General features: G+C 44.6%; 1 protein-coding gene across 4 annotated transcripts in view; it reads right to left on the bottom strand.

Moving 5' to 3' along the window:
* LOC135577187 (homer protein homolog 1-like) overlaps nucleotides 1-8065 on the bottom strand; it is a 140082-nt gene extending 132017 nt beyond the window's left edge. The window contains exons 1-2 of one of the 4 annotated variants that reach the window (XM_065045032.1): nucleotides 6889-8065; nucleotides 4198-4318 (exon numbers count right to left, since the gene is read on the bottom strand). Coding sequence is in view for 2 of the 4 variants with exons in the window: in XM_065045031.1 (XP_064901103.1) it covers nucleotides 6889-6893 (5 nt within the window). In the remaining 2 variants the exon portion in view is untranslated. The remainder of the gene's footprint in view (nucleotides 1-4197; nucleotides 4319-6888) is intronic. The other 3 variants (XM_065045033.1, XM_065045031.1, XM_065045034.1) reach the window with 3 other exon arrangements.
* Nucleotides 8066-24960: the final 16895 nt, after the last annotated feature.

The following is a 24960-nucleotide window of genomic DNA, read 5'->3' as shown; positions in this document are numbered from 1 at the left end:
TGGCCATCCCCTCCTTCCTTGATCTATAAACTCTTCCACTTGAGCTTACCCAGCAGCTCCCTGTTTAATCATGCAGGTCTCCTGGCTCCCTTCCTTGACTTCCTATGTGTCGGGATGCTCTGATCTTGTGCCCGGTAGAAACAGTCCCTGAACACTAACCCACTATCTTAGGCCCCTTTACCTTCAAGCAGCCTTGCCCATGGGATTTCCCCTAGTAATTGTCTGAAAAGGCCAAAGTTTGCCTTGCTGAAATCCAGGGTTGCAATTCTGCTTGCTATCCTGCTCCTGCCACATGAGATCCTGAACTCCACCATCTCATGGTCACTGCAACCAAGGCAGCCCTCAACCTTTACTGCTTCAACCAGACCCTCCTTGTTAGTGAGGATGAGGTCCAGCAGTGCACCTCTCCTAGTCGGCTCCTCCACCCTTTGCATCAGAAAGTTATCGTCAAGGCACTGGAGGAACCTCCTAGACTATGGCTGGCCGGCCAAGTAGTCCTTCCAACAAACATCAGGGAAGTTAAAATCCCCCACCACAACCAGGGCCTGTGATTGTGAGGCTGCTCTCAGCTGTCTGTCGAAGGCCTCATCAACTTCCTCACCCTGATCTGGTGGCCTGTAATAGACACCCACAGTAGTATCACCCTTGCCAGCCTGCCCCTTAACTTTCACCCACAGACTCTCAACTTGCTCCTCATCTGTGCCTGGACAATACTCAATACATTGTAGTTGCTCTCTCACATAAAGAGCAACTCCACCACCCTGCCTGGCTGGCCTGTCTTTCCTGAAAAGGACATAGCCATCCATGACCACATTCCAGTCATGTGTGCTGTCCCACCATGTCTCCGTAATTGCCACCAGATCATAATCTCCTGCCCGAACACAGGTTTCTAACTCCTCCTGCTTATTCCCCATGCTGCACACATTGGTGTACAGGCATTTCAGAGAGTGAGCTGAGCACACAGATTTCACCTCAGGGGTATGGGGGGCCTCCCAGCCCTCATGAACTCTAGAGTGATGCCCTACTGATGCAAGCCCAGCTACCACCCCATCCCCCTTCTAGTCTAGTTTAAAACTCTCCAAATGAGCCCTGCTAATTCCTGTCCCAGCATCCTTTTGCCCCTATGAGATAAACCTTCCCCACGTATCACTGTTTGGACTGGTGTCTTGTAAAACCAGACATTATCAAAGTACCCAAATCCCTGCCTGTAGCACCAGTCCTGTAGCCAATTGATTAGGGACTGAGTTTTTCTATTCCCTCCCACATCATCACCCAAAACCGGAAGGAGGGAATAGAAAATCACTTGAGCCCCAGACTCTTTTACCATCCGTCCCAAGGCCTTGAAATCTTTTTTCATTCCCGTCAGACTGCGGGATGCAGCTTCCTCCCCATCTGTCTGCAAGATCAGCAGTGGGTAGTAGTCCGTCGGGCGCACCAGGTTGGGGAGCATCCTGGTGATGTCCCTGATCCAGGCTCCAGGTAGAATGCACACTTCCCTATGATGAGGGTCAACTCTGCAGATTGGGCCCTCTGTCCCTCTCAGAAGGGAATTGCCTACTACAATTACCCTTCTTTCTTTCTTATCTGAGGCGGTCTTGTGTCATGGAGTCAACTGCCTCTTTCTATGTGACCTCATAGGTGGGCCTTGCACCACATCCTCACCTACCTCCTCTTCAAGATCCAGGGCCTCAAACCTATTACACCCAGAGGATTGTGAAAAGTTTGCCTTTACTGTTCCAGTGCTTAATCATCAAGCTCCCACTAAAAGGTATCATTGGGTAGTGTTACCTCAGGGAATGAAAAATTCTCTTACTATTTGTCAATGGCATGTAGATTTGGCTTTAAAGTCGTTTAGGCAACAACACCCTCAGATGATCATCTATCATTATATGGATGATATCCTTTTGTGCAATGAAAAAGAAATTAGTGAGGATACAATAATTCAATTGACAAAGCAATTAGGTCAGTGGCGTCTGGTTGTGGCACCAGAAAAGGTACAGCGAACCGCACCATGGAAATATTTAGGATATGAGCTAACCCAGGCCATGATTAGACCTCAGAAGCTTACTATGAAAGCAAAGGTAGCAACCCTTCATGATGCAATGAAATTGGTAGGGGACTTGCAGTGGATAAGAAATGTTGTGGGAATTACAAATACAGATTTGCAACCATTGTTTAGTCTCCTTCGCAGGGGATGAGACCCCCAAGAACCACAGCGCCTTACACCAGGAGCACAAAAAGTGCTTGAGCAAATTGCAAGAAAAATTTCACAGAATACTGCTCAGCGGATAAGATCAGAATTGCCCGTTACTCTTTATGTCTATAATACCAATAAGGAGGTAGCAGGACTTTTGGCCCAGTGGAGTACGGAATAAAAGGATCCATTGTTAGCATTAGAATGGGTATTTCTAAACAATCAAAAACAAAAAAAAAACATCATTCAAAGGTGGGAAGCCATTGCCCAAGTGGTAGTGAATGGACTAAGCCGATATCTGACCCTGTCTGGGTTGTATGTTGCCAAAATTGTGATCCCCATTTCTCTCAATCTGTTTAAACAAATCCTTCTCAAACATGACAGTCTTGCCTTAGCTCTTACCTGGATTCTGGTGCAGGTGGACAGTCATTATCCACAGCATCCCATATTTAAAACCAACCTCCCCTTGGAGCCTATGTCAATTGTTAGTGAGCGTCCATTAGATGCGATAACCATTTTCACAGATGTGAGTAGTCACTCAGGCAAAGGAGGTTTTGTATGGTTTGAGAACGGTCAGTGGCATTCACAGATTGTTGTAGCTGAAGGATCAGTTCAAATTTTAGAGTTGCAAGCGGTGATAGCGGTATTACAAAAATGGCATAACTGCCCAATTAATCTGGTAGCAGATTCTCTTTATGTTGTGGGAGTTGTATGAAGAATACATAGAGTGCTTTTGCAGCGAGTTTCCAACTCCTTGTTGTTTGAGGCATTATTAGATTTGTGGAACATGTTAGATTATAGGACAGTGCCAGTATTTATAATGCATATAAAAAGCCATTCTAACCTACCAGGTGGGCTAGTTGAAGGAAACAACATCATAGACAAACTCATGGCAGTGACAGATGTATCTCCTTTTGAACAAGCCAGACAAGCTCACGAGTTCTTCCATCAGTCCTCAGCATCACTCTGAAAACAGTTTGCCCTTACCAAGGAACAAGCTTGATCCGTTATCGCAGCTTGTCCTGATTGTGCTCGCATAGTGCCTCTGCAACAAAAGGGAGTAAATACTCGGGGCTCACAGCCAGGCCAATCACGGCAAACTGATATTACTGAATTTGCACCATTTGGCCGACAAAAGTACATTCATGTGTCCATAGATACCTGTTCAGGACTGTTGTGGGCTACAGCTTTGACCTCAGCAAATGCAAAAGCGGTAAAGCGTCATTTATTACAAGTTTTTGCTATCGTGGGTGTTCCTACATAGATCAAAACAGATAATGGCCCCCGCATACTGTTCTGACATACTTGCAACCTTCCTCGTCCAGTGGAAGGTACAACACCTGTTCGGAGTCCCTTATAATTCTACTGGCCAGGCAATTATTGAGCGTGCACACAGCACCTTGAAAAATCTTTTGTCTGTTTTGAAAAAACAAGGGGGAATTAGTGTGGGTCCAGAAGAGGTTATGCACCATATCAAAAATGTCAAAGATTTTTCCAAAAATGTACCTAAGGTTAGCATGTTTAATCCAATAACACAACAATGGGAAGGTCCTATGTCACTAATAACCTGGGGAAGGGGATATGCTTGTGTTTCTACAGGTAACCATAAAAATTTGTGGATTCCCCCGAAGTGGGTGAGACCTTGGCTAGCTAACAAAGAAGAAACCGACTGCAATGATGACAACCCTTAACCTCAGACCTGTTATGCTTTTAGCAATGGATGTAGCCAGTGTTGAGCATACTACTTTACAAAACAGAGCAGTGATAAATTTTTTGTTATTGGCCATGGCCACGGTTGTGAAGAGTTTGATTGTATGTGTTGTTTGAACTTAAAAGACCATTCAGAATCTATATATAAAAAGATAAAACATTTGCAGAACATGAACCAGAAAATAACAGAAGATGTTGGGTTTTTTGGGTTGAATGCTTTGTTTGGTTAAAAGGAATATTGAAAACAGGTCTGTTCTTGTTAACTGTAATTGTATTAGTTTTAATGTTCTTACCTTGTATTTTGCACTGTCTTCAAAGCATGATACGGCGTATTGTTAACATCATATTAAATGAAAGAGGGGGAGATGTAGTGACAGGGCTCATCCTGGGGGGATGGGGTTGTCGCCAGCCTGGCTAGAAGGTGAAGTCAGAGACAAAAGAGACAAAAGGAATCCTATAAGAAGTTACCAGCCAATGAGCAATCACCAACACGCGCGTGCAGAGCGCGTGGACAGTGCATGCAGCCAATCACATTACTGTATAGCGTGTGCTGTAACCAATCATATTGTTGCAAGGCGCGTGGACAGGGCAGCTTCTGGTATAATGCTAGCTCGGTCGGACAATAAAGTTGAACTCTGTGAACATCATATTGGTGTGTCAGGTTCCATCTCTCACATGGAAAGCAACAGCACTCAATCCCACTATGTCATTGATGAAGATATTAAACAGTACTGACCCCAATACGGACCCCTGAGGGACACCACTTGTTACTGGTGTCCATCCAGTCATTGAGCCACTGACCACTACCCTCTGGATGCGATCATCCTGCCAGTTCCTCAATCCACCAAACAGTCTACCCAGATGGGATACAGCACTAAGCATCTCCCCCATCTCATGTTTTCTGTGTTCTGACCATTGGAAAAGGTAAACTCTCCACCAGCCAGGTACTATAAGCTCACTGTAGAAGCTTATGTAGGATAGCAGTACCCATTAAATACTGAATATAGTATACTGACCCTCGCGTGGCCAGGTACATGGATTATCAGTCATTTTTCAAATTGCTTCCAGAGCACTCAATTTTCAGACCTTAGTAGAGCATCAGAAGACTATTATAACTGCAGTGTTAACAGTCCAGTACATCTCAGTCTATAAATAGTCTGAAATCCATGGGCAATTGCATTTAGATGCTAATACAGAATAGCTACTTAAACAAGACCTCTGCTCTGAACATTTGTAAATGTCTGATACTTAACCGCAGATCCACAGAACTGGTGCTTGGCCCTGGCTTGGATGCAGTCACTCACTCTTAGAAAGGAGAAAGCTTATCAGTAACACATACCTACATTGCTGGTTTTGACCACTTAGTTAAAAGACAGTCTATAAAGGAATACTATATTGCAATACCCCAGTGTGTACTGGCTAATAAGTCTTCAAAATATTTGCAAGTTTTGTCTTCTTGACCTTAACATGCCAAGATTACTTAAGAGTCATGACACCATCTTTATAACCTTTCTCCAAATAATTTTTATAGTCCTTCAGTATTTAGGATTATTTCCACTCCCTCTACAGATATGGATTTGCACTGTTCATTAAGAAGCTAAAACACTAGCAGTACTGGAGTTTATGAAATGGAGAAAGTACAAAGTTTACTCCTCTTCAGCAGTTCTCCGTATTTGTAATATGATACACTTAACTGGCATATCTACAAACACAATACTGATTTTAAATAAATGAGATGTTTTCCATTATTTGAATTTTTAAAGCTACATAATTTTGTATCTGCTGTTTTAAGAATATTTCCGAAAAACACTATAACATCATTTAGCACTTTGGTAGGTATTTGAAACACATTATCACTTCCTTGAATATGTAGACAGCTGCAAACTTGGGTTTATTCTGTTTGGGATTTTTATGTTTTTTTCAAATGAAAGGGAAGACAACAGGAAAATAAAAGCTAGCCTAAGAAGTCATTCCTTCCTACATCATGTACAGTGAGCCCCAGTGACTATGACAGAGCCAAGGACACAGCTGTTATCACCCTACATGCAAGGAAGTTAATAAATTGGAGAATTCCAAGTATCCTTAACAGTCTGAGGAAAGAGACACTTTTAACTTCCACATTACTATATCAATTTCACATTCGAATTCCTGAATGACCAAAATACAAAGGACATGACTTATAACTTTTATACTCTGAACTATGTCATAAAGTCTTAGAAAACCAGCATCTTGTTAACGCATTAGAAGTCTGCCTCCACCTTGCAGTTAGCCAAATTATACTGGGTTTCTGTTACTTTTGAATATGGACGTTTCCGTTCTATTCAGATGTTATCGGTCAAGCACAAGATTTATTTTTTCATCTCACTATACAAATTTCTAAGAATACAACTGTGGAAAGTTTTCACAGGTATCTGTATCACTTTTATAGCTACTAAATTAGATGTGATAAGGTTCATTTTAAAGATTTTATTCATTCTAATTTCCTTAAGGCCTCAAGTAGATATCCCAATTCACTTAGGGGACCTGCTGTAAAGTAGATTTCTCTAGAGCCTTCTTTATTATATTGGAAAATTCACACCTTTTTTTATATCCTCTGAAGACTCCAGAAGAGTTTAAATGAGCCTTCGCTGCTCTTAATTTGCACCTTGTCACACTGATCTTAAAGCAGTCGTTTTCAGGACTGACCAGCCCTAAAAGACCAGGGGAAGGTCTTCATGGTGGGGACCTGGAAGCCAAGGCAGCTCTTCCAGCGATCCGATGTGGCTACGGCAGAGGCAAACCTCTGCAGATCACGGTACGCCCCGCTTTTCTTTCATCAGGTTGATGCAAAACATCCATCTCAGTAGGATTCCCGCTCCTTACGCACCAAGTCAGTAAAATCACTCGACTCTGTGCACATTCAGCAGGGCCCGCTTGAACAGCAACAGCTCGCGCGGGGAGCCGCTTCCATCCCTCCGCCCCGGCGGCCCCCGCGACATCCTTACCCCATGGCGGCCGGCGGTGCTGCGTTTCCGGGGCTCTCCTCGCCGCAACGGCAGCTCCACAGCCCCGGACCGAGCGGAGCCTTCCGCGCGCTAGGGAGCGGCCCCCGCGGGCCGAGCTCCCATGGCCGCCGGCCTCGCCAGGCGCCCGCAGGCAGCGGCTCCGGCCTTCGGGTGAGTGGCAACGGCGGCTCCGGGGGCAGATGGGTCCCCTCCTGCGGGCGGACGTGGAGGCGCTTCTCCGCGAGGGGCTTGCGGCGGCTGCAGCGCTTCTCGCCGGGAGGCGAGCGGCTGACGAAGGCTCCGTGCGACTCAGAGGCGGAGAGGGATGGAGCAGGAAGTGCGCGCAGAGCTCTACGCCGCTGGTCCCCCTAGCACCACCCCCAGCAGCGAGGCGTTCACTAATGCATTCTCCCGAGGAGGCAGAGCGAACCGCGGCACTGGCTCTGGCATTTGGCTCCCGGCATCGGGGCGCCGCGCTCCCCCGATCCGCCCACTCCCGACTAGAGAGATGCGGAGTGCCGCTTCTCCTTCCCGCGGCGGCGGGTCTGCTGCTCGCCGTCACGCCTTCTTCTACGGCGAGCGGACGGACATCGTCCTGAGGGGCGGCGGGTCGGTCACTGCCAGTGGGAGGGGCCGTCGAACCCGCGCTCCTCTGCGGCGGGGCCGCGGGTTCAGCACTGCTGGTGGGACGGAGGAAGGAAGGGAGCTTCGTGCGAGGCGGTGACCGGCTGCTCTGGCGGTCTCGAGCCACTGCCTCTGTCCATTTGCATCCTCCGCCCCACGCCTCCGCCCGCCCATCCCCTCGCGGTGGGCAGGCGCAGACGCCACATCGGGAAGGGAAAGGTCCTACAATCCACCGCACACGCTGTCACGAGCAACCAGCTCGCTACTGCTCTCGACTGCACCTGCTCAGTCTGCCTCCATCCTCCACCCGGGGAGCTTTAAATAGCACATGTCACCGCGCTCCCCTACGCACTTATGTCACGCACCGCTCCTGGCGCTGACATCACCGGGATGCGGCGGATGATGTCAGAGTGGTCCACGACGCCGGAAGCGCTTACATAATTGGGAATGGCGGCGGGGAAGGGGAGTTTGGGGCCCGCCGCGTCGTGGTGCTCGGATCGCTTCCTCCTGCCCCCGCCCCCTGTGGCGCCATCTCCACGGCAACGCACCGGGTGCCGCTGAAGCAGCAGTGTGTTCTTCGGTCGACGGGGAGACCCGGATGTAAACTCCTGCGGAAGGCGGCTGCGGCAACTTTCTAGTCCTCTGCCCCGGGCTAGGGAATGGCAGGGTGCCCGACTCCAAAGGCAGCTGGTCCCGTGTCCGAAACACATGCCTGCTTCCCCCTGTTTTGCAAACACTTCAAACTCGACAGCATTACTAGCTAAACAGGAAAGAAACACAGCAGACATTCTAAAGTTGGGGAAAAAAAAAAGTAGATTCTAGCACATCCATACTAGTACTATTGCAAAGAAACAGACAGCATCATGAGCTTGCCAGATCCTACTATTTTTGGCTCAGTCCTTCCATGGTACCATGCAAACAGATAGCATGTGTTGCTGCTTCTAATTCAACGGAGTAGCCCAAGCTCCAGCACTATCCTTGCTGGACACCTACCTCATCTTAGGTTCAGCAAATATTTCCATTAACTCTCAGAATTTTCCTGAATTTATAAATATTAGGTATAACTGCTCCTAGCCAATGCCAATGGCATTGGGATACCCAGGGTGGAACATGCATCCCAGCTTGTTGCTACTTCTAGAACCACTTTATATATTTTCATGGTATTTTCTTGCTTAAGTGACATTGTAACCACCAGAGGCATATTAAACTATAACGAGTGTGACAGGGCAATATTAATGAGATATTAGATGTCAATTCCCACAAAAAAAATGAAGACCCAAGTTTTACCAATGGATGTGTAATAAGTAATGGTCAAAATTGTTATTGTTGAACAAATCGAGTAGAACTCAGTTATATTATGCATATTGTTGTAAGCAGTAACTGTGCTTGTGCAAGTTTGATTATGTTTTGTAGTGGCAGTTAAACCAAGGCCTGAATGCCTGGATAAGGCAGCAAGGTCAAATAGGGCAAGCCCCCCCAGTGACTCAGTTTCTCAAAGCCAGAAAACCAGCAGTGTCCGGTTTCTCAGAAAGCAACATCTTCCACAGCAACTTCTTCCACGGCGACATCTTCCACCAATCCGAGAGCTGCTTGATGCCCACGAACAGCATCAACCAATGCATGAACGCGTGTATAACTTATATAAGCACCCACGAAGAGTGGAGGGTGTGCCCGTTGGCGGAACCGAGTTCCCCCGGTCACCCAGCGCTGTTTTGCCTAATTACCGCTTGCTGTAAATTCGCTTGTTTAATAAAATTAATTGATTGGCTCAAAAACTCGTCTTCATTTATAACACATTTTGGTGCCATGACTTGGATTAAGGATTTCTAGGAGGGACTTCTAAACTTCAGGGAGGCGCCCCGTCCCGTTTTCAGACGGCCCTGGAGTGGACGAAGGATCGCCCTGAAACCTTAACCTCCGAACCCTAAATTCAGGTAATTAGGCAAAAGAATTGAGCCCCGTAAAACTTTGTGCACGAAGAACCGGACAAAGGCCCCAGGGAGGGTAAGTATAGAAAGCGATTCCGTTCGGTTGGGGTGGGTTTCCTGGAGTGTGCTTGAACGAGACGCCCCCCCCTTGGGGAGGAAGCGAAGTGAGTGTGGAACCTGCCGTAAGGCAGGGTGGGACTCTCTAGTAGTGCGGTTCTCATTGCCCACGAGGGTGTGAGCCACGAACGAGGGGTGCGTGTGTGTGTGTGAAAGAAGGCACTCCAGAAGATGGGACAGAAGAAGAACAAGCCTTCTGATCCCATGGGGAAGGGACCCAAGGAGAGGTTACCAGATATTCCCCGGGATTCCCCATTGGGCTTTATGCTCAAGAACTGGGAAGGTGCGTCTTGCACACGAAACAAAAGTAGGGAAAAATATGGTTTATTATTGCATGCATGTTTGGAGAAACCAGCAGATTAGACCAGACCATTTATTTTGGCCAATTTTTGGTTCATTTGAAGATTGGATTTGTCAGGCCCTTAATTTTTATGTAAACAATAAGGAGCCCTTTAACCCTGAGGAGAGTGGGTATGCGCGTTGCTGGCTACCTTCTGCTACTCGCGCGGGAATTTTTGCCTTAGGCAAAAAGAAATCTGGCCACAAAAAGAGGGTCCCTGAGGAACCTCCACCCCCTCCCCCTCCCTATGATCCCCCACCAGTAGCAAATCCAAGACCCCCCTCTCCCCCTATGCCTTCGGCTCCTGAGGAGGATTCCGATTCTTTGGGGTCAGTTAGAGGGACCCAAAGACTCACGAGGAGTCAAGCTAGACAGCAAACAACAACAGGAATAGGACAACAAACATTGTCAGAAACAGGGCTATACCCATTACGAGAAATAGCGATGGGAGGTCCACAACCCGGGGTAGGGTTTGTGTCGGTTCCTCTAAATTCGGGGGATGTAAGAGAATTTAAGAAGGAAATGGGGAGGATCCCTTAGGAGTGTCAGAAAGGATAGACCAGTTTCTAGGACCTAATCTATATACCTGGGACGAACTACAAGCTATTTTAGGGATACTATTTACCGCGGAAGAGCAGGAGATGATTCGGAGGGCTGGGATGAGAGTCTGGGACCAACAACACCAACAAGGGCCGGGTGCTGACATTAAGTGGCCCCAGCAGCGCCCTAATTGGGATAATCAAAACCCGGAACACAGGGTCCATATGGGAGATCTCCGCACTATAATCGTACAAGGGATCAAGGAATCAGTCCCTCGAGGGCAGAACATAAATAAAGCCTTTAATGAACAACAAAAGAAAGATGAGACTCCCACAGAATGGTTAGAAAGACTAAGAAAGATCTTGCAGCTTTACTCTGGGATAGACCCTACGACACCGGTCGGGCAAGCTCTTTTAAAAACTCAGTTCGTGGCGAAGTCGTGGCCGGATATTAGAAAGAAGTTAGAAAAGTTGGAAGATTGGCAAGAGAAAGGGTTGGATGAGTTGCTAAGGGAAGCGCAGAAGGTTTATGTGAGAAGGGAGGAAGAGACCCAGAGGAGACAAGCTAAAATTTTGGTAGCGGCAGTTCGAGAGGGACAGAGGATGGCTCCACAGAAGGGAGGGCCACCACGCATAGGTGGGAACGGGCCACCTCAGGGAAATCAAGTTGGACCGAAAGATTTGAGGGAAATTGAATGTTTTTACTGTCAGAGGAAGGGACATATGCGAAGGAACTGTAGGAAACGTATACAGGATGAGAAAATGTATTATGCTGAGTAGGGGTGTCAGGGGCTCTATTTGCTGGGGACTTCTAAAACAACGGAGCCCTTGATAAAATTGAAATTAGATCCCCAGCACCAGGAGATGGAATTCCTGGTAGATTCAGGGGCAGAAAGATCTACTGTCCAACCTGTGCCCTGGGGATGCACTCCATCCTCAGAGAAAATACAAGTAATAGGAGCAAAAGGAGAACCCTTTTCTGTACCCATAATTAAAGGAGTAGAAATAGAATCCCCATCCCGGATAGGGGTAGGGTCCTTTTTATTAGTATCTGAAGCTGAATATAACCTATTAGGAAGGGATTTAATCGTAGAATTAGGAATTAGTTTAGAAGTAAAAGATCGAGAATTGAAGAATCCTGTTGCACTCTCCCAAGTTAGAGCTTGAAACTACTAATTTGCAGAATCCAGCTCAATTTCTGTATGGAGAACTGAGCGAACCCCTTTCCCATGACTGTATCAGGGTAATAGAATATCAAACCAAGATAAGGGAGGATTTAGAGGAAGAGGAGTTGCTATGTGGAGAAAAATTGTTTGTAGATGGATCATCGCGGGTAGTGGACGGAAAAAGGAAATCAGGATACGCCATAATAGATGGAAACAGTTGGACAACTAAGGAGTCAGGTCCCCTTAGCTCAGGATGGTCGGCTCAGGCTTGTGAGCTGTTTGCAGTATTGAGGGCATTACAGTTGTTAAAAGATAAGAGAGGAACAATATTTACAGATTCTAAATATGCATTTGGGGTAGTTCACACGTTCGGAAAAATTTGGGAAGAGAGGGGCCTAATGAATTCTCAAGGTAAGGGATTAATACATGAGACCGTAATAAAGCAAACTTTGGAGGCATTAAGAGGGCCCAAACAAATTGCGGTAGTTTATGTAAAGGGCCATCGGAAGGGAACCTCCACGCAAATAAGAGGGAATAATTTAGCAGATGAGGAAGCTAAGAAAGCTGCGTTACTGGTAATAAAAGCAGTTGAACGGGACTCTGTACAAACTAAGTATGCTATGAGATTTACAAATCAGGAAAAGGAGAAATTGGAACGAATGGGAATAGTTGAACGGGAAGAGAAGTGGTGGTTACCTGATGAGAGGGAAATGCTCCCGAGAGGAGTAGCTTGGCGAGTTTTGAGAGAGTTTCATAGGCAAACTCATTGGGGAGTACAAGCTCTGGTAGATCAATTCGCTAATAAATACATGACCCTGGGGGTATACGATTTAGCAAAAAGAATCATTGGAGAGTGTTTAACATGTCAAAGGATAAATAAACAGCGTCTTAGAGAAAGAGTCCCTGGGGGGAGGCAAATAGCCAAAAAGCCATTTGAAAGGATTCAGGTAGACTTTACGGAGTTACCAAAGGTAGGCAGATATAAATACCTTCTAGTTATGGTAGACCACCTAACTCACTTTGTTGAAGCCTTTCCGGTAGCTCGGGCCACTGCAAGGACAGTAGTAAAAATATTATTAGAGCATATCATACCTAGATATGGAATCATGTCAGTTATTGATTCGGACAGAGGACCCCATTTTACTTCCAAAATAATTAGAGAAACATTAGAAGCTCTGGGAACCAAATGGGAGTATCACACTCCCTGGCATCCCCAGAGTTCAGGAAAAGTTGAAAGGATGAACGGAGAAATTAAAAAGCACCTGACCAAATTAATGATAGAAACCAGAATGAACTGGGTAAAGTGCCTCCCCATAGCCCTTTTGAACATAAGAACACAACCGAGAGCTGATACAGGACTTTCCTTCTTTGAAATGTTATATGGAGTGCCATATGATTTGGAGAAACCAATAGAACACCCTAAAGTGGAAGAAAAGATGTTACAGGAATACCTTATAGAGCTCATGAAAAGGAGGCAAGAACTGTTAAAGCGAGGCCTGGTAGTTCAAAGACCACCTTTAGATATAGCAATACATAGTGTTAAACCGGGAGATCAAGTACTCGTAAAAACATGGAAGGAATCATCATTAACCCCTCGCTGGGAGGGACCTTTCCTTGTTTTACTCACCACAGATACCGCAGTCCGCACCGCAGAAAGAGGATGGACACACGCTAGCCGAGTAAAAGGTCCTATCCTACATACAGACTGGGAAGTCGCCGGGAACCCGGACGAGTTAAAGTTGACCTTCAGGAGGAAACAGACACGTGACGTATAGCCGTAGATACTAAGCTTCTTATGGACAACTGTAAGGAATTGCGGAAGTTACATATCGCGTGTCCTGTATGTAAACAATGTAATCCCTGGGTATGTCATGTGTGTAGCGGGTGCGGGATACAGCAGTGGGAAAAGTTTCCTTATGTTGAACGATGGTGTGATGACTGTTTGGGAAAAACCATAAATACTGTGGAAATATTAAGAATTACTGGACAGGAAAATTGGCCTAGATACGGACATTATAGAAGAGATTGGTACAAAACTGTTGCACAGTTAGGAGAGGAACTTATAGTTAAGAACATAGAGTGTAGTAAAAATATTCAGTACTTTCTGTATGACCCGTAAGTCCAGACATTTGGGAAATAACCAAGAGGAAACGTAAGAAGCGTTTAGTAAAATACGGGAATGTTCCAGACCCTGTGAGGATTCGGGACAGTGGCCAAAACCTGGTATTCAAAATAGCCCTATTGGATTGAATATTGAAAAGTGGGTTGCGACAGAACAAGGAGAGGATTCAGAAGGCAGTTCCCTGAAGACTACAACTGCTGCCGAGAAGATAACTTACCCGGCTATTCTGAAGCGACAGAATAGGCCTAGGGCAAGGCAGAGGGGTATCCTTGTGGGGATTGGTAAGTGCCTCTGAAAACTTCTGAAATAAAGCAACTCCATTAAGCAAAACGACCCTCAACAAAATGAACCTCTACTGGCTTATTTCCAGCCGACCAGGGGCTGGGTCGCTCTCCCTAATCCTCTTTACCTTACCAGCAATAATAGCAATAGACCAGGGGAGCTCTCACCAACCTTTTAAATGGACCCTCTATCGATGGGAAGGCCAAACGATCATACAACAACAGACTACATCAGGGTCACCCTCTTTTACTCCAACCTTATGCCAATTAGTTCAGGTTGAGCCATGCCTTAACAAAATAGGGTTTTATATGTGCCCCAGCACAGGGCCCTCGTATTGTAATACCCGAGGACACTATTATTGTGCTTACTGGGGGTGTGAAACGATTGCCTCAAACTGGCCAATTCCTCCGGCAAATACTGATAAGTTTTTAAAGGTTGGGTGGGGACCTGCAGGATGCATTCCCCCTACGGGAACTAGAAGTCGGTGCCACCGTCATGCTTGCAAGAAAAACGAGCAAGGGAAGGATGGCAGCTGTGAATATATATTCCTTAACATAACAGACCCTGAACATGGTGGATGGCTTGTTGGGAAAACCTGGGGAATGCGGTATTATGAACCGGGTGAGGACAGAGGAGGCATGTTCATCATAAAGAAGGAAGAAGTTAAACCGACCCTTCGAGCAATAGGTCCCAATCCAGTAGTAAAATCCCCTCCCCCTCTAGGTAGGGAAACAAAGACAGTAGAAAAAGAGAATATAATAGTAAGAGAGGAAACTGTCACTGAAACCTTGAAATCTCTAAATACTGAAGCCCCAGAATCTTTAAATCCTTTATGGGAAATTATCCGGGCTACTTATCAAACCCTGAACCATATTCAACCCAACCTAACCACTAGTTGCTGGTTGTGTTATAACGTTAATCCACCCTTTTATGAAGCTATAGGGGATAATCGTCTGTATACCATAAGCAAGGAGTCTGCGCCTATTCTGTGTCCTTGGGAAAAGCAGAAAAGAGGGATAACTATGCAACATGTAACTGGGATAGGGACTTGTACAGGTAAAGTACCAAACTCCAAGAGACCACTTTGTGGGAATATCGTACCGAGCCTTAATGAAACCACAGGATATATTATTCCCCCGAATGGAACAAAATGGATATGTTCTAGGACGGGACTTGCTCCATGTGTGTCTTTAAAGGTGTTCAACAGTTCCCGAGAGTATTGCATGTTAGTTACCATCATCCCAAGGATATTGTATCATCAAGAAAATGTAATGTATGATATTTGTGATACAGGGCTCCATCGTATTAAGCGAGAACCCATTACAGCCATTACCATAGCCACGTTGCTAGGGTTAGGGGCAGCCGGAGCAGGAACAGGAATAGCTTCACTCGTACAACAGAATCAAGGATTCAGTTCCTTGAAGGCTGTGATATATGAGGACTTAGAGAGAATTGAAAACTCCATAACCGCCTTAGAGAGATCTCTAACCTCACTATCTGAAGTGGTGTTACAAAATAGAAGAGGAATGGATCTCCTTTTCTTACAACAAGGGGGGCTATGCGCAGCCTTAAAGGAAGAGTGTTGTTTTTATGCAGATCACACAGGAGTAGTCCGAGATTCGATGGCAAAATTAAGGGAGACACTGGAACAAAGAAAAAAGGAAAGAGAAGCTGCAAAAGGGTGGTACAAGTCTTGGTTTACCCAGTCCCCATGGCTAACTGCATTGCTATCCACAGTAGCTGGACCCTTGATAATATTATTGATTATCCTAACCTTTGGACCTTGTATCCTAAATCGACTTATTGGACTAGTTAAAAGCCGTGTAGAGCAGGTACACCTTATGCTGCTACAAAAACATGGTACTGATGAAGAAGCCGAAATAACCTTACTAGCCCGAGAAGCGGTAACTCGATTTGATCAACAAATAAATGGGTAAAAGGAAAGGGGGGAATTGTAATAAGTAATGGTCAAAATTGTTATTGTTGAACAAATCGAGTAGAACTCAGTTATATTATGCATATTGTTGTAAGCAGTAACTGTGCTTGTGCAAGTTTGATTATGTTTTGTAGAACTTTGTAGTGGCAGTTAAACCAAGGCCTGAATGCCTGGATAAGGCAGCAAGGTCAAATAGGACAAGCCCCCCCCCAGTGACTCAGCTTCTCAAAGCCAGAAAACCAGCAGTGTCCGGTTTCTCAGAAAGCAACATCTTCCACAGCAACTTCTTCCACGGCGACATCTTCCACCAATCCGAGAGCTGCTTGATGCCCGCGAACAGCATCAACCAATGCATGAACGCATGTATAACTTATATAAGCACCCACGAAGAGTGGAGGGTGTGCCCGTTGGCGGAACCGGGTTCTCCCGGTCACCCAGCGCTGTTTTGCCTAATTACCGCTTGCTGTAAATTCACTTGTTTAATAAAATTAATTGATTGGCTCAAAAACTCGTCTTCATTTATAACAGATGTTATAGCACTGTAAAACATGACAAAACCAACAATGGTATGTTCACAACTGTTGCTTTAACAAAAGGTTTGTCCTCTCATAAGATCTCTATTACCTGAGACCAAGTGTATCCCAGGAAGAGGCTGGAATGGAAGACAGCAAAAAGATTTACCTAACAATGTGATCTCCCCAGAGATGTTTTCAGAAGTTATTTTAATTCATACATGCAGGTGTTTTACAGACCCTTGCTTCAACATTTTGACCTGTAAAAGTAGCCAGCTATGGGAAGAGTGAAGACGATGACGACAAATTAAATAAAAAGGGATGATACCTGTGTACACATACACAGGCACATCTCAAGAAGAACCAGAGGCCATGAATGCATTGCAAAGAGCAAGTTTTATTTTAGTTATCTCTCTACTGGGGCATCTCCAAAGCCACACCTAAGCTCCCAGAGGTGACACCAGCGGGGACGCAGGCGCTGGTAAGTTCAGCCCTCCTGGAAGATCACTGGGCCTGCTGAGCTCTCCTGTATTTCAAGGCTTCAGGCAGGCGCAGCCTCCCGCTCTTTCTCACAACAAAGCAGGAATCTCAGACATAGTGATAAGGTGCCTAGAGTTTCTCACAGGCCTATGTTATCTAACACAGAGGTTCTACTCATCAAGCACACAAGACCAGTAAAACAATTAGTGTGATGTATGTGCTTTTTCTACAGACAGGTGCAAGTCACTTGAGCGCATTTACATTTAACTAATTTCCTCGCCAAATCTTCCACTATAACCCCATACAATACCATAAAATCGGAAAATTGAAGAAACTTCTAAAACCAGAGTTTAAGATTTTAGAAGCAGCATTCCTTTATTGGCGCCAGACACTCGCGGGATAGCTCCATCTAGCGAGAGCCGCGAATAATTCCCATACACAGGTTACATCCACACAGATCATACATATTCATTACATTTCCAGGAAATGCTTTGCATATGCATATTTCTCGGAACCACTTAGCATATGTAAATGTCCCTCGTGCATGCGCAGTTCAATGAGTCAGTGTTTGTTTGAGAGTCCTGGGAGGAAGATGTCTTTCTCAGGCCGTCTGCTATTTGACCCCAAGTCCTGGACAGGAGCAGTCCCTTTGTTATTCAGCATGTAACCACAAAAACAGTCTGAACCCGTCTTATGCTGGTTTCTGGTTTTGCCACCTTCTCAGGAGCAAGCGCATTGTCTTCTAACCTTCTTGTGACTTAACGCCTAATAAGTGCCTAACACCTAACATCTGTGAACCTTATTAACTTAATAAGTGCCTAACATCTATGAAACTTATTCTTATTAACTTATTTATTACTAATTTTCTGGTTTTAGATATCAGGGAAACCTCCAAACAAAAGTAAGCATAAGAAACCTAGCATGAATCATTCCTACTAGTAGCAGCGAGGCAGATTGCCTCACAAGGAAGAAATCAACAGCTTCCTCAGTTTAGCATTTCTCACACACTACCTCATAACCTAACATGAAGGCACTGAGCTAAAAAACTTTAGACTCGGTGGCAATAGTCTAAGGTTTGTTGTGGTCAATGCTCATAACATGCATGGCTATGATGAAGCTGCAGTTCTTTTCTGGACTGCTGTTACAACAATTTTTTGGTTGGGTTTCATGTGCTAACTCTGAAACATATGAAGCTCTATGCATTTCCCACTAAAAATCAAATTAGATGTACAGGCTTGTAGCAGTAAAATTGTTTGTGGTAGTCCCCAGTGTTGTCTGGGGAAAGATGAAGATCCACAACAGTGGAAACCAAACACACACTGAACCCCAGGGGAAATAATTGCATGTTCACTTGAGAATCAGAGGTATGAACAGATTCAGGGGCAAAGAAAAACTGCTATCTCCAGAACAACCCTGTGTGGGATACCAAGAGCGTCTTTATTGACTTGTGAAATGCTTTATATATTTAATGCTCCTCTATAAGTAATAAAATATGAGTACTGGGACAGATAAGATCCCAGGTGGGGGAACAGAGCTGAAGGGACAAAGAAAGCATCACTCCAAGTAAATCTTATATTTAATCTTTTATTTTTTCTTTTTAATTCTTCATTTAAACAATGTTAATTGAATATTACAGTTAAGTATGGCACCTCCACATAATTTATTACTTCCCTTCCATATTTATTGTTACTGTTCCTCCAGGTCTGACCAAGCTTTCTCTAAGACTTAAGCTTTGTCTCAATTATACCCTTTTACAATTTTGATCAGTTTCCAGGTCAATTAAGTTTAGTTATCATTATTTATCTTGTGGATAAAGTCTTTGTTTATGCTTGTCAAGCTTACTGAAATAACTTCTCTGTTTTGCCATTCCCCAAATTAATATAAGATACAAAAACACAGTGACATCCATGAACTAAGGCTGAACTGTACATGCAGACACAAAGCAAGCAAGCTAGGAGATTAAATGATAGACATTAACAGGAGAAACGATACACAATCACCTCATCTTGAAGACTAAAGTAATATAACATGGAGAAATTTAATAATGATGACAAGAGACTCAGCTCTAAGTTGGTTGCTTTGTTTTTATTCCCCTGCTGTATTAGAACACTTCTTTGTCTGGGGCACTCTGATGAAGGCAGTCTTGAGCTGTGGAGCATGCTGCCTGATGGAAACTATGAGCAGGTCTGTGGCTGTAACTTCACAAGATACCAAGCAATGCCACCATCAAACAAAAGATGGATGATTTTGAGCAGGGCAATGCACAGGATGATGCAGGAGAAAGACTTGTTTGCTGTTCTGAAGCAGCATATGCCTGGAATTCACAGCCAACAATTGAGCTGCCAAACCCTGTTCTGACACCCTTGCCCTAAATGGCCAACCAGCTGGTGCAACTTGGCAGCAGTATCAATACCTCTGAAAAGAGTGTTGGGTTGAACTAGAAAGTTGGTGAAGGTTTTGGAGAGGAAGCTGTATGAGGAGCAGCTAAAGTCACTTGGTTTGTTCAGCCTGGAGGAGACTAAGGGGAGACGTCATCACGGTCTACAGCTTCCTCACAAGGGAAGGAAGAAGGGTAGGCGCTGATCTGTTCTCTCTGGTGACAACAACAGAACCCGAGGGAATGACAGGAAGATGTGCCAGGGGAGGTTCAGGTTAGAAGCTTCTTCACACAGAGGGTGATGGAGCACTGGAACAGGCTCCCCAGAAAGGTAGTCATGACCCCAAGCCTGGCAATATTCAAGAAGAGACTAGACAACACCCTCAGACACAGGGTGTGAAATCTGGTGTTATATGCAGGGAGCGATGTCAGACTCCATGATCCTTGTGGGTCCCTTCCAACTCAGGACATTCTATGATTCTATGAACTGTAAGAAACTATTATCTTGCCAATATAATAGGCTCAGGCAGGATCTCTTAGCAAAGCGTATTTTATTAATGATTTTGCAAGACCAGGTGTTCTACCTAAGGTAGGCACCCTGAACAAAGCTCAAGCCCCTGCCTATATTCCCCTAGTCCCAGGCACAAATTCCCTCCCCTGTTCCCCAAGGTCAGGTACTCCAGGGTTTACGGCCTGTCCAGTGCTTCCCAACTGTCCCGACTCAGTTTACCTCTCTCACTACTCCAGTTATAATGACCCCCTCCCCTCATTTATTTATTTCCATTTAAGGTATGTTTTCTTGGCTCTCTGGCTACTACCGGCCCCCCTAACTTAACCTTTAACCACAGAAATTGGTTTGCACTAGTACATTGCTGTGATTAGTGCAAAGAGGCTTTGTTTTACATTTAAGGTCTGATAGTCTGGATGTTTCTCAGTCTTCATCAGGTTTCATATTTACGGTTGCAAAAACAACATTCTTCCTTTAATAACTCCTTACAATCTTCTCCTCTCTTTTTTTTTTACTTTTGTTGGTTTTGCATTCTCTTATGATATAGTTCCATAGGTAGCTTCAAGCCTAGACAACATGATTTCACATTTTTCTTCAGGAGTTAGATTTTCAGTACTACTCCCTTCTTCCTGTTCTTCTAGCAACATCATTTTATTGGAGTATGGTATTTGCTTTGATAGTGCTGTCTCAATAAGGTGTTTAACAAGTCCCCGGACACACGGGATGATGCAGTATCCTATCACAGTTAGCACTCCTGCTACTATGATTAAAGAAGTAAAAATAGATGCTATCATTCCTTTCCATTTTCCAAACCAAGATTCTAACCATCCCATGAGTGAACTATCTTTCCCTGAATTCTCAGCCAATTCTTCCGCTAAAGTCGTGAGTCCTTGCAATGCTCTTGTTATAGTGCCGTCAGGGGCAGTATTGTTTGGGATAAAGGTACAACACCTATCTCCTAACATTACACATGCACCCCCTTTTTCTGCTAACATCATATCTAGGACCATCATATTTTCCCATGCCATTCTACTATTAGCATCTAACCGTTCAGCAATTTCCTTAACTGCTTCTCTAGTATAATTTATAAATCGTTGTTGGTTATAATAGATACAATTTATCCAATCTACATTCTTGTTTATAGTTACCTACCAGAATTAAAAGGATTCAAAGCATGCTGTTACTTGATTTCTTGCTTTGTGTTCACTGGGGACCCCTCTGGGGACCCCAACTGAATTGAAATAAACTCTGTCATTACAAAGGAAAACCCTAAACTTTTCTGTCGCACTTATGCCAGGGTAAAAGGAATTACCAATTGGACAATGGCACAGGTACTTTCCCAGTGGGCAGGTAAAGTGGAATGAAGCATCCTCTTCCCATAGTACCACCAAAGATCTGCTCAAGGAACATATAAAGAAGTATAAATGCTTTCATGAGGACCAACTTCCAGTGTCTCTACATACCTACTCATGTTTCCTAGGAACCTGGTATCATTCCTGCCCCGTCATGAAAGACAGGCAGTATGATTTTCAATGATTCCTGAAAATGCTGGGGGAATTCTGAGATCTTTCCCCCATAAGGCTGGAAAGAGTAGGGAGAGAGTATGACACGACTTATTTCCCCACGATGTAGAGCCTTGGTATAAGGCTAAGATGCACTTCATCCCCTGCCAATCTTTGCTCCATCCCAGAGGGAAGGGTACCACCTGGGCCACAGGTCTTCTTGATGCACGTGCATAGTAATTGCTCTTGTTTAGGCTTTGCACAGTATATTTGATCCATTCTACCCAGGCATTTGTATTTCCATATACTGTTTCTATTTCAAAGGTTTCTCTTACATCTATTTCTACAACAGTGACACTGTAGGGTCATTCAGCTGGACCCTAGCCTCTATTGGAGGTTTTGGAGTAGGTGATCCTGTTGCTTCTTCATTACTATTGTTCTTTAACACTTGTATTTTGAACCTTTCTAGGGGATCTTTTCCGCTAATATCTGCTCCTAATCCATAAACTCTACTTAATGAGCCATCTAATCTCTGTACTGTAATTAGTAAAGGGTTACACCGCAGGGACTCACATCCTGAGAGAGATTGTCCTTTGGATAGGGTACTTTTCTTTTCAACTCTATACTTTGAGGAGATAATCCTTCATCGCTCACTGGTGTGGCAGTTGCACTTTCCCCCCCCCACCCTGAGAAATGATGTGGCAGTTGCATGCACATCCCCCTCTCCTTCAATGTGGCAGTTGCACATCTCCCTCTCTTTCAATGAGGCAGTTAATGGCTCTTTTGTGAGACCCCCGAGTCGGTTGGCCAGGGTCATTAGGAGAGGAGGGGGGTTGCAGAGAAGCCGAGAAGCTTCTGGAACACCCACAGCCAGAGTAGAGGGGTGCAGAGAAGCCGAGAAGCTTCTGGAATGCCCACAGCCAGATCTGATCAGACTATAAAATGGGGTGCCCGCCAAGGATTCTCTTTGCGTGGTCTTCTCAGAGCCGCGGGTCAGCTGAAGCCGAGAGCCCTCCCCTTAGATGAGAATGCTGTCTAAGGTAACCTCCCTGGACTGGGAGCGCCTCACCTCCTCATTTGGGTGAGTGATAACTTACTAGATATATCCTTGAATAAGTCCTTCCTGAATTCAGGCAAGTGTAATTCCTTGCCAAACTCAGGCAAGTGTAAATCCTTGCTGGACAGGCAAGTGTAATTCCTTGCCTAATTCAGGCGAGTGTAGTATCCTGAAGTCAGAGAGCTCTGGCTTTGTTTCTTGTGCATGCACACTGTGGATCATCATTATTCTCATTTGCTGCACCCCAATAATCTCCTCAACTGATATCTGAACCTTTATCTTATGTTATCAGAGTGCTAATTAATTGTATAAACCCTGTTTTGGTTGGTTCATTGGCTGTACTTTTTCGGCCAGAATAAAGTCTGTTTTGGACCTTGTTGTCTGCCTAAAACTAACTCTGGGGTGGCTCCGTGACAACTGTCCATCCCTAAAGTCTGTGGTCCAGAAAACATTGTTCCAGGAAGGGCAAGGAGAGACAGCAACAAAGACTATGCACTTATTTAAATCATCCCTAGAGCAGCTCAGTTCCCTTGGACACATGTATTTGTTTTCATGGCTCAATTCTCTTTGGCTCTGTACATGTCCATAGTTAAGGATCTAGCAAGCATCTACTCGAACTGTTAGGGAACCTTCAGTTTGAGTGACGTTAATGATGAGCCACCCTTTTGCAAATTCTACACAATACAGGATTAATAATCCCCAAATGTTCCATCTCATTTTCGTCTTTGTATCTTTAGTCAAAGGTGGTCGTCAGTTGTCTGTACTTGCCACTCGCTGTTGTCCTTTGGAGGTTCGATTGACCCTTTGATCCATGTGTAATGAGTCCACCCTTTCTCAGCTGTTCGTACAGCTGTTCGTAATACTGTCCCTGTGATCAGTAGAACTTGAAATGGTCCTTCCCAATCTGGATGAAGCTTAGTTTCCTTCCAAGATTTGACCAGGACCCAGTCTGTGGGCTGAAACTTGTGAGCTGCAGACTCTAATGGTGGAGTTTGTACTAGAAGCACTTGGTGCCTGAGAGAAGATAGAGAAGACAACCTGAGTATATAGTTTTTGAGAAACATATCCTTAGTTTCAGACTGGGGGGGTCAATTATTTCTGCCTAGGTATGGTAGCCCAAAGAGCATTTCATAAGGCAAAACTCCTATATCCTTGCTAGGAGCAGTTCTGATTCTCAACAAGGCTATAGGTAGACATCTAGTCCAGGATAATCTAGTTTCTAATACTAATTTTGACAATTGCTTCTTTAAGGTCTCGTTCATACTTTCTACTTTTCCAGATGAAGGAGGATGCCAAGGGGTATGGAAATCCCAAGATATCTCCAGACTATACATTGAAGCACCCTGGAGGTAAAATGTCCCCCTTGATATGAGTCTACATTTTCCACTATTCCATATCTAGGAATAATTTGTTCTAAAATCACTTTTGCTACTGCTGCCGCCATAGCAGTACTTAGAGGGAAAGCTTCTACCCACCCAGTAAGGTGATCTACCAACACTAGTAAGTATTTAATTTGACTGACTGCAGGTAATTCCTTTAAATCGACTTGAATACTCTGAAAGGGTCATAAACTTGGACTCTGTCCCCCTGCAGGCTGCTTTCTAAGTGCCTTTTTATTTCTTGTTTTACAGACTACGTATATCTCACAAATTTGCTTGGCTATAGTATAGATTCCAGTACACACATATTTTCGTAAAATTGCGAATACCTCTCTCATGGTTTGCTTATTTAACATTTCTCTACCATCTGGGAGTACCCATTTCCCATTCTGTTCCCTGGCTCCTAATTAGAGGACTTCTTTTTTTTTCATTGAAAACTGTAATTTCTTGCCAGGCCGTGACCTCGGGCGTGAGATAATTTATAGTTATTACTTCAGGTTTTAAGGCTGCTTCTTGGGCTGTTTCATCTGCTCACCGGTTTCCCCTGGTGCAACAGGAGTTTCCCCTCTGATGCCCATTACCTCTACTGGCGACATCAGGTTATGTAACACTTGTCTAACAAGTTCTTCATGAACCAATTCTTTCCCTTTGCTGTTAATTAGACCCCTTTCTTCCCAGTTTTTCCCAAAGCTATGCACTACTCTAAATGCATATCGGTATAAATAGTACTTTCTTTTTCCTCTAGCATTTGCAATGCCTAATTGAGAGCATATAGTTTGCATGTTTGAGTTGACCAATTATTAGGCAACCTTCCCATTTCCCTTATTTCACTGCTCACCCCCTCAATGATGACATACCCATTGTGTCTTTTTCCCTGAATTACCCTTGAAGACTGTCACGGAGGCACCCCGAAGTTAGTTTTAGGCGAACAGCAAGGTCCAAACCAAACTTTTATTCTGGTCAAAAAGGTGCAGCAGATTAAACGGTAAAGAACAGGATTTTAGCACTCCAATAGTGACATAAATACAGGTTTGAATATCAGTTGAGGAAATTATCGAGGTGCAGCAAATAATAACAATGGAGATCCACAGTGTGCATACACGTGGCTCACCAAAAACAATGCCAGAGTCGTCCCTGACTCTGGGAAAAATATACCCTTGCCTGAACCTGGCAAGGAATTATTAAAGAAAATACACGTTTATA

This window comes from Columba livia, chromosome W (genome assembly GCF_036013475.1).
Source record: "Columba livia isolate bColLiv1 breed racing homer chromosome W, bColLiv1.pat.W.v2, whole genome shotgun sequence".
In the NCBI taxonomy this organism is placed as follows: domain Eukaryota; kingdom Metazoa; phylum Chordata; class Aves; order Columbiformes; family Columbidae; genus Columba; species Columba livia.
This window is presented reverse-complemented; position numbering and strand designations above follow the sequence as displayed.